Below are 10,274 nucleotides of genomic sequence, written 5' to 3' on the forward strand. Positions count from 1 at the left end.
TATTTAAAGATTTCATTTCTATGGTAGTGTCTCATTCCCTCTTGTAAAACTCGCTTACCACTGCTCATCTCTTTCGGCATTTCGACGCCGTGGGTCAACCGTCTCACAGAAGATATCGCTTTCATCGAATTTTCGTCGGAACTCGTTATCAAAAACTAGAAAAAAAAATTCCGTTCATTGAAACACACACACTTAAGAACTTTGATAGTTTTTTTCTATATACCTGTAAAAAAAACCAACATGGTATTTTTAATGATATGTATGCTGCCCATAATCGCAAGTCAGTCCCATGTGACTTTCGTTCATTTTTGAGATATTCTTTGGAAGTCATACATTTTTACATCTAGTTTCAGAAAAAACATACAAGAGAAGAGAATTGTTCTGAAAAAACATTAAAAAAATCACAAGCAAGTTTGTCCCATGTTAAAAATAACCGGAAAACAGTCCCATTTTACATGCACAACAAAATATTGCTGAAATATTTTTTTTACAAAAAAAATATATGTGAAAACAAAACGAACAAAGGAAATAAGATATTCCAACACATTTTTGTTTATTTAAGAAGTAGTGGGAGACAGTAATTCGATTATTACATCTTATTTCGATTCTGGAAGGTTAGTCCAAAAATCTGCTTTTGTCTCGTCTAATAGCGGACGTAATGTATTCAGCAATGTCGTTTTACGATCCTTATCGATTCCACAAGGTGATTTTCGTCTTTTTAAAGTTTTATCCAAATCAAAATTATCAATCACCAGCTTTTGCTGCTTCTTCGAAAAAAGATTGCAACGATTTATTGGAGCTGTTGTACCAAGGCTGCTGCTGTATTCAAACTCGTAGCTTCCTTTTTTCAAGACGACCTTTTTTATGGCTTCTATGTATGGACGAGGCCTGCATAAATTCAGTGTGTACTGCGAAGCTGTTATTGAGCTTTGAAAAAAGTCGTTTGGGTACAAACTGATCACCTCAACATTTTTTTTTGGCTTTACCGACGACAGAGATGAAATCGGGTGTGGTAATAACAAGCCCGCCGTGGTGCATTCCTTTTTCAACTGCTGCGTGAAAGCTGTCAGTAGCCATGAATGTATGACCCGACTCAAAATATTTAAGAACAACTTCTTTCAACTGGACTAAAGATGAATTAATCAATAGAGTGAGATGAATGAAAAAGTTCCAATTCTTATTTTGAGCGGAGCAATTGTCCAACCACAGTGTAACCTTGTCCAGATCTTTGAATCTTAATAGAACTTGATTGAAACAACTAAGTATATCGTTTGCCAACCGACCGCTAATTGCGTCATCCCAAACACACGCAATGACGGGATACTTCTGTGAAAACTTTCCTACCAGAGCAAATGTCTCGTTGAAAGCAAGTAGTCGTTGTGAAAAAACCACGGATTTAAGCCCTTCCAATCGAGGTATCTGAATGAACTGTAATGCATGAATATTAAACTATGATATAACAGCTCAGCATGTTTAAAACCTTCTGTAAATCCACAGCTAGTACTACTGTTTTCGGTGAAACGATTTCACCATCCTCCCGATATGCTGATCGTGATTCGCCGGCCGCACGTATATGCTGTGTAAATGCTACACATACCGCACATGAAAAATTTTGTTCTGTCAACTGCTCCTGATGACCGGATTGCTTGCAATGTTGGATAGCAGCTACACAACATTCACATTGCTCATGTCCTAGTTTAACTAGTGATATGTTCATGTCTTTCATAACTCGACAGTAGAAAACATAGCTGACCTTCATGTTACACGTTTCTGAAAACTCTTGGTGCATTCGTTTCTCGCAAAGATCGGATGGCAGATACAAACGGTTGGGCGCATGTTCTCGCCGGTAGTGCGATATAGTAGGATTATGCGACAAAATGTGAGCTTGCACAGCTTCACGTTTGGCAGTGCCGCGTTTATGCTTTCCACGTCTTGAGGTAGATCTCTTGAACTCCACGTCTGCATCTGTGCAACGGTACAACATGTTTCTAGAGAAATATTTGAAAAGGTTAAACAAGACTTAATAGTGTATTCAAGAATACTTTACCCGCAATGCTCTCCATAGCCAATCGTGTTGAGAAAAAACTTTCGACACACGGTTATTACATCATCGTTTCCTACCTTTAAAGTACAGCTGTAGCTGTTACGTTTCTTTAGTTCTAAACGACTTTTCGTTGAACGACGCTTTTTCACAGAGATTCTCTCAACTCTTTCCCGTATATAGCTTGCCCGATCTGTATCGTTCAATTCCCAGAATTGTGAATTAATAATCATTTGATCATCTTTTGAAATTTTATTACCACATTCTCTACGGCATCCGCAATCGATCCGTTTTACTTTATGCGCCAATTTTCGTTTTCTAACAAGATTCTTGCTTATTTCTTTTTTTGTCCTCTCATTATTATTTACTCTGTTTGTCTTTCTTTTTTCCTATTTCGCTTCTTTTTCCAAAAAACTACCATCCGAATCGTACTCCATAAAACCACAACTGTCATTTTCTAAATTTCCTTGTATATTTCCATGCGGCAAACATTCTCCGAAAGCTTCTCTGAAGAAATTTTTACCTTGAGAAAAATATTCATTTTCGTTTTGCACCGCTTCGAATCCAAAAAATTCATCTTCCGAGCTCTCGTCACTACCGTACGCTTTCAAATATTCCAAGGCAGACATTCTGGAACTGTTCAACTTGTCTACTTCAAAGCGATAACAACATAACTTTTGCGAACTGATTCGAATAAATTTTAATTGCGCAGTTAACTCAAACCGAACAGCTGTCAAAAGGGGCCCTTACACGAGGTGTTAGTAATGTCATTACTGAGCAGTAATGTCACTTTTAATGGTCGTGTCAGGCTTGTAATGACGGAATTTTCGTACAGTTCCAGTAATGTCATTACTAAATAAACTTGTGTAAGAGTTCCTAATACAATGCTCAGACATGAGACTAACGTGCGATTATTTTTTTAACTATCACAAAAAGTAACCGCATAAGAGTCTCGTGCTATTTTCTACAATATATAGTCAATATTTTTCATGGTTTTATATCATTTACAGTAGGTAGACGTTATTTTATCACATTGATTTGAGAAATATTACTTACAATATAAAAAACACTCATAGAAAAGAAAAACCAATCAAAAATTTCAATCGGCATTTTCTCCGCTGCTTGTTTTGCAACATGGGACTGACTTGCGATTATGGGCAGTATGGTGCATGCAACTGTCGCAAAACGTTTAACAGTCAGTGTAGTACTGTCCCATAAACGCCACTGCACTTACAACCGTGGTCAAAGCGGCTTGCGGTGCGAGGGAGGAAGGGTGTTGTTAGTCACCCATTCAATTCAATTCAAAAGCACCATCAGAAATGTGCTCCCATTAGGAGGGAGGGCGGCATCATGTTGGTTGCATACAAGGGTTCCATTTTTCCAGTCGTCGTTATCGGTCTGGTTACCGATGCCAGCGCGACCAGCGACAGACAACCATAACAGCAGAGCGAAGACCTCTTCTGCGGCTGATGTAGGTACGTACGTACGTTCCTTCGTACATTTGCGGGTGGTAAATGCGATGTCTTCCTTTTGCTGCGGCTCGAAGAAGATGCAGTCTATAACTGACGGTCCAATAACAGAGCCCTCCTCCTCGGTGTCGTCAGTCGATCGTGATCGCTGCGAGGAATCGGAGGCGGAATTGAGTTGCGAAGCCGGAATTGCGTTGCGTGCGTGTGTGCGTATGTGTGGGAATCTCCAGTTTTCCGGAGTTATTGTAATTGTTGAAGACTTCTAGAAAATAGGAAACGGAAGGTGCTATCAGTGATATGAAATAAGATGTTGCACCGGATTGAGCAAATGTTGTGATTTATGGACAAGTGGAGAAGATGAACACTCACGTGTGGATATTCTTGTTGTACTTTTTTTCCTTGGATATAGCCGTAGGTGAGAATTGAGAATATTGAGGAGCGTTGCATTTTTTTTTCGGACGATGTTTTGAAATGGTCGGAAAATTGCGGGAGTCAGTTCTATTTTCGAACGTAATTAGTTTAGCTAAATAGCTCAAACATTCGGATTTTTGTGGAAGGCATACTCTTTGCAACATGATGCACGACTGATGTAGTTAAATGGTAACAAATCTGTAAATCCTGGTAAAACCGAACCCACAATCTTTTATACGGTCTGGTGATCTTGCGTGTGAATAAGGCAGTAAAACATGAATTAAATTCATTTCAAAGTTTATATAATCCCCCTGGTTCAGTATTCCAATGGATTACCTTTTCCAACGAATGTAACTTACATTTTCTATAAAGACAGCCGAAATCAAACTACATTCGTTCGAAAAATGAATTCGTCGTGATCCAGTAAAAAGGCTGAATACCATGTGATCCATATTTGCTTTTCTGTTGATTTGATTATAAAATGTTTTTAATAAGTTTGGCTTCATAATAAACATAACACATTTTTTCCTGTGCGTGGGTTGACAAAGAAAATCACCATCACCGCTCTAAAATTAATTAATTAATTAAATGATAAGCCTAGGGTTTCCCTTTCCAACGGTATAATTATCCAAAGCAATCGCTTCATTTTTTAATTAGTTATTGAAGTTTTTGTGAACCACAAACGGATGTAAATCGAGGGTTTCGCGAATATGTCTACGCCACTAGTCACCGGGGGCCACCGTTTTCAGCAACCAATACAAGTTTCTTAATCAGGCAACCGAGGACCTTCGAATAAGAACAAAAAAAATCACTTTTTGGGACCAATGTTTCAGCTGGTACCCAGTTTAAGTGAAAATTGTCATTGTCATAGTCATTTCTCAGCCCACACCCTGGCAGACGTTCATACGCCCATCTAGACGTCTGTGCTAGTCCGTCATCTGTTCATCTGTGCTAGTCCGTATAGCACACCAGTTTCTTCCACAAGCAGGCACCGGCTGTTAACCAGTCCCACAAATATAGCATAGTACAGTCCCACAAGTTTCCGATACATTCCATAGAGGATAGTCGGAGGCAGAAAGTGAAGAGATAGTAGAGATTTTGGTTTGCTGAAACGAGACAAGAAAAGCAAAATAATTGTTATTAGTATCGTAGTTATAATAAATGAATAAACGATTTCTCATCTGTTGTTTGTTTCCTTGTTCGTAGTTCTCCTTCCTGTTCCTGATCTGTTTGGGCTATTGGCTTTCCGTTTACTTGGCCGTCACGTTCTCTTACACCGATTTGCATATATTGTAGCAAAAGAAACAAGAGACAAAAAAAATGAAAATAAATGCGAAATGCTCTCCTTTCAGACCCCGAACATAACCCTTACTTTTCCCTTTGCTTATCATTTTGGTATCAACCGGGAAGCACTTGGCCTTGTACCCACTGCTCTTCCACCATCCTCGTGGTTTTCTCCATTTATCACTGGCGTCACATGTGATATTTGGGTACGGAAAATGATTTTCTGAGCAGACAATTAAATGAAAAAAGATTGCCAGGTAATTAGTGCACTTGCTGCACCAGGTATCATATCGCATTTGTAGATACACATATTAAGTGTATCTATTATACGATATGATGGCCCGAAGGATAGATAAGCAACCCAAGCTCCCCCAGAACAAAAAATTCACTTTTTAGGACCCATGTTTCAGCTGATACCCAGTTTTAGTGAAAATTGTCCCAAAATATTATAAAAATTCAAAAAAGGGGGCTGGTGGGACCCCTAACCCTTAATGAAAATCCACGAAACTCCGGCTCCGACATTATGTCATGGATCCACGTCTAAAACAGCTTGTGCACCTTGGATTTTTAGATTTTCGTGTTTTTCGGACCACCCTACTGCTACACGCTCACCTCACTTCTCACTTAGTTACTGCCAAAGACGGATCACCTTAAAACTAAGCTAACGATGAGGATTTAAAAAAATTAAATCGATACATCACTACATCCATTTTTTTTTTTTAATTTTAATTAATTCTAAATCGATTTTGTCAATATCGAATCGGGAAAGAACGGATAAAAAAATCTAAGGTGACACCAAATTGGCGCCAGTTAGACACAATTCAAACAGTTCACACAACTTGTTAGATCCTAAAGCCATTGGCTGCTTACGAGTGATATCTCAGACGAAATACTGAATCCGAGCACTTGTCTGTTGAACTGTTTAGATTTTGTGTCTAACTGGCGCCAATTTGGTGTAAGCTTGAATTTCTCCTTTGGCAGCAAGTTGGTGTCAGTTACTGATGAGTAAAGTACGAAACACATATTCAACTTTTCAAAGTTGGGTGTAATGCCCTTATGTGCAAATCAGATCACTCCCTTTTTTGCTTTATTAGGTTACAAAAATTGCAGAAAAAATCAATTTTTCGAGATATAAAGATCGATTGTGAAAAAATCGCATATCGTCTTCAATTTTACGAGAAAAATTTTACAATTCAAACCGAATTATTTGTGCAAATTAACCCAAAGGAAACAACCAGTTCGATATTAGCCAACACTGCTCAGTTTTATCCAGAATTCTTCCAGGAATCTACGGACAGGGTTTCTGTTCGACTATAGTACCACAATTTGATTCAATTCTTTCAAAAATTCTGCCAGGAATTGCAAAGGTTTTTGCATGGTTCCCATCAGAATTCTTCGCCCTTTTTATTGGGTTCTGGTCAGAATATTCCCAGGAAATCACTTTCACCTTGTTTGGCAGGCTCGATGGCATCTAGCAGATCTGCTAAACCAAGGACTGACAGAAAGCTGACGGAACAGTTTCTATCGAAGAACTTAGCTTATGGGAAGATGTTGATTCGAAACCAAAATTTATCAAAAATACTAAAAGCTGACTTTCAAATCAGAGTCACTTATATTCCACCAAAATACCACAAAATTAGCTTATGAGTTCAATATATGGAAGCTGCAGGTGTACCCGGGCAAATAAAATCGATGTAGTCAAACATTGAGCCGGAAAGATCGGATACAAAAAAAATTCGTGGTAAAAAGATCGATAATCTAAGCACATCACCTGAAAAGGCGAAATATTGTGCTATTACTGTGCAGACATTGACAGCCTGTTTTCGCGTTGCCAATGCTATTATATAGCACCCGTTCTCAAATGTCAAATTTGAAAGCATGATATTGGCACTACTCATGCTATTAGAAAGCCTGAATTGGATGTCATTTTCTGCAATGGTTTTGCATTGATTTTTTTATGTTTCCTTTTCGATATGATGAATGAAAAGGAAAAATATTGAAATACTGTTTAGTACCATAATTGACTTCCTTCTAATGTCATGTAATGAATATCCCTAACGGAATTACCTTTAGTGAACAGAGATACCTTGTGCGCTGCTTTTTCTGCTAGGCTATATTACATATGATGGAATGAAATGAATATGCCGAATTTAATTCTCAAAAGGAATTGCATAACGAATAAGCCCACAGCATAACAATAGCATTATGTCGGCTTTAGATTTGCTCTATAATGGCCCTAAATGCATATGTAAATCATACACACGATTTAAAGATCCTTAAAGCATGTACAGGTTATAATAGCTGTATATCCGTATACAGAGCAAGCGATAATGCAATACTTCGGTAGTGCCTGTATGCATTTAATACGCTAATATAGAGCTTGATTGCATTGCAAAAGCTACAATAGAGTTTCAATGCAACGTTAGTGCCAATGTATAGCCAATATTGTGCAATGGCTTAATACCTATGGTTACTTTGGTAGTTCTCGGTAAACTTGTGATTAGGACAAGCAAACTACCAAAATACCAAACACAACGTTATTGGGTGAATACGTCTAACTGTTTTTTCTGTAATTTCCCCTCAAAATGAATTTGGCAGTTGGCGTAGAAAAAGCTTCCTAGTTGAACCAAGCCAGCAAACATCCCATTGATCGATGGTCAACCTTGGGTAATAATGCGATTCGGACAAATTCAGGGTCCAAAACTACCTTTCTAAACATATGGGTTTTCGCTCGCAAGTTGATGATTTGGCAAGGTATCTGCAGTTGTGAAAGTAAAAGCAAAGCTTTCATTACTGGACAGCCTATAAACGGACAACTTTACCAGGAAAAGTGTCTCCAGAATGGAAATTGGTCATTCATCCAATCACAAGAATGTCCCGTGATGTTCAGTTCCGATTTTGTCATCTGCCATTACAGTTGAGATGTCACAGAAAGGAATAAGTCTAGTTTATTTAAAAAAATATTAACATTCCAAATTGTCCAGATTTGGTCCCATCAAAAAGTATCAAGCATAAATTGTAGGAATGTGACAACGCAATCGATTTTAGGAACATAAAGGGGTCCTTTACGAATAACGGTTGTTTACCACTTTTTGAGGATGGATTGCAGGAATCATTAATGCGAGTGGGATGAGACTTTTTGGGTTCGAATCGTTTATTCTTGAACTTTTAGCATAATTTTTGTGAATTGTTGTTCGGTGTTATTTGATCCCTGTTTGACCTTGAACACACCCCTCTTAAAAATGTAAGGTCAAACGGTTGACAAGTCATGCAATTCATCTGAAACAGAAAACCCAAAAGGAGTTTAATAAGACAGGCTATCGTCTGGCATAAAGTTTTTCAAAAATTCGAAAATTTGTCAATATTTTGTCTAAAGCAAGCAAATCACGTTACTGGCGCAAGCCAATTTTGAATAACTACCGCACCGACGTGCCCACTCACAAAGTTGAGATCGATGGTGCAGTCAACGATTCGTATTTGACATTTGTGGATCTACTAAAGTACAGGGTTGACTGTTTCAAGGACCCTTTGTTACAGTGAGCGAAGATTTGAAACGGTAATCGTACTAAACTAAAAATATTACATGGCAATCGTACTAGTATTCCGTTCTAAGTTTATAACTGACGCGCTAGAATATCTACCCGTCTTTCAATTTCATTGCTTTCGTTTCTCTTAGTCTTAAATTTGCCGAAAGTACCCAACAAAATCGATACAGTAGAATAACTTTCGGTTTGAACTTTGAAACGAACTGATATTTAAATTCACAAAAAATGTCCGCACCAAGAAATTCCTAAATCAACTTCCCCCTTCGTTACAGGCAGAACGAGACCCATCCGTAACATCTACAGCCAGAAGTGTTCCGCCAGATTGGAATCCGCCCTGGATACCACCTTGAAGAGAAGCCAACAGCGATCGGGAACTGGAGTAAGACCGACTGTCCATCTGTTCCAAAACCCAATTTTGCACAACCTATACTGACATTACATATCGTTTCAGTCGCTGATAGACTTCTCCAGCGCGGGATCCCAACAGCAGTCGCTGTACAATCGATCTCCCTACAACAACTACGACGAAGACATCGAACAGATCGTGTCCGACTATAAGCAGAGGCACAACGGTAAGAAAGAACTGGCCAGTTCGTTCTTCCCGCCATCGGGGCTATCCGCGTCTTCCCAGGTGAAGGTGGCAAATTTGCGGGTGCGAATACCACAAAATCTCCACTGGGTTGTGGTGGATCGGTGTCATTTTATCGAACAGAATAGAACGCTGGATACGAAGCTGGAGTTTCCGGATCTGCAGATCAGCGGAAGGGTGATAATGCATCCCTCAGGAGGGCGTTGCGATATGATTTTACGATTGAGAAGAGCAGGGATCGAATTTAGAACCATCCCATTGCTTCACAGCGGCGGAACGGGTGAAAGAAGCAGACAGGCCAATGTGCGAACGGATTCACATTTCTCCGAACCAGGGTTCATATCGGTTTTTGCGCACAGCTGCGAAGGTCCCACCGGAATCAAGTATCGAATCAATTCGAAGAGAAGGCATTTTATTAGTAAGCATCAGACGAACTACGATGGGTTCTACAATAAAGAATATACAAACGAGTTTCAACGCAACATGGAACACAAGCGGTCGTTAAACCTGGATGGGAATGACGGTTTAACAGAAAAGGACATATTCAAACTGACGGATGGAGATTCCCTCTTCCTATCACCCTCCTCGCTGGTCGATGTGATGAATGAGGATCCCTCGGCGACTACCGGGACGAGCAGCTTTGGGACGGTGGATGAGCACAGCAGAACGCTTCACTCGATTCGGAATCCGTTTTCCTACAACGCCTATGCTGGCAATGGCGCTGGATGGCAAACGGTGGAAAGCAACGATGCACTGGATGAGGCGTACTCCAACGAGATCGATAATCTGTTCTCCAAGGGGGTACGGGGACTGTTGACGACCTACATGCAAAAAGCACTGCAGCCGGCGATCAAGGAAACGTTGATGGAGAGCATGGGTTACACACTGTCGTACGGTTAGTAGGGTAGTATGATTGGGGGTATGGAGAGGCGGAA

At 39.6% G+C, this 10,274-nt stretch overlaps 1 protein-coding gene across 1 annotated transcript; it reads left to right on the forward strand.

Moving 5' to 3' along the window:
- The first annotated feature begins 3,658 nt into the window (after positions 1-3,658).
- On the forward strand, positions 3,659-10,274 carry LOC131676253 (uncharacterized). Its single transcript, XM_058955375.1, has 3 exons — positions 3,659-3,925; positions 9,023-9,129; positions 9,202-10,274. The coding sequence occupies exons 1-3, from the start codon at positions 3,868-3,870 to the stop codon at positions 10,237-10,239; spliced, it is 1,203 nt and encodes a 400-aa protein (XP_058811358.1). The 5' UTR covers positions 3,659-3,867; the 3' UTR covers positions 10,240-10,274.

This window comes from Topomyia yanbarensis, chromosome 1 (assembly GCF_030247195.1).
Source record: "Topomyia yanbarensis strain Yona2022 chromosome 1, ASM3024719v1, whole genome shotgun sequence".
Lineage (NCBI taxonomy): Eukaryota > Metazoa > Arthropoda > Insecta > Diptera > Culicidae > Topomyia > Topomyia yanbarensis.

Coding starts and splice junctions, on each gene's coding strand:
- LOC131676253 (XM_058955375.1), top strand. CDS start 3,868: ATGAACACTCACGTGTGGATATTCTTGTTGTACTTTTTTTCCTTGGAT. Junction 3,926..9,022: donor TTCCTTGGATATAGCCGTAG/GTGAGAATTGAG, acceptor CCTTCGTTACAG/GCAGAACGAGACCCATCCGT. Junction 9,130..9,201: donor AACAGCGATCGGGAACTGGA/GTAAGACCGACT, acceptor ATATCGTTTCAG/TCGCTGATAGACTTCTCCAG.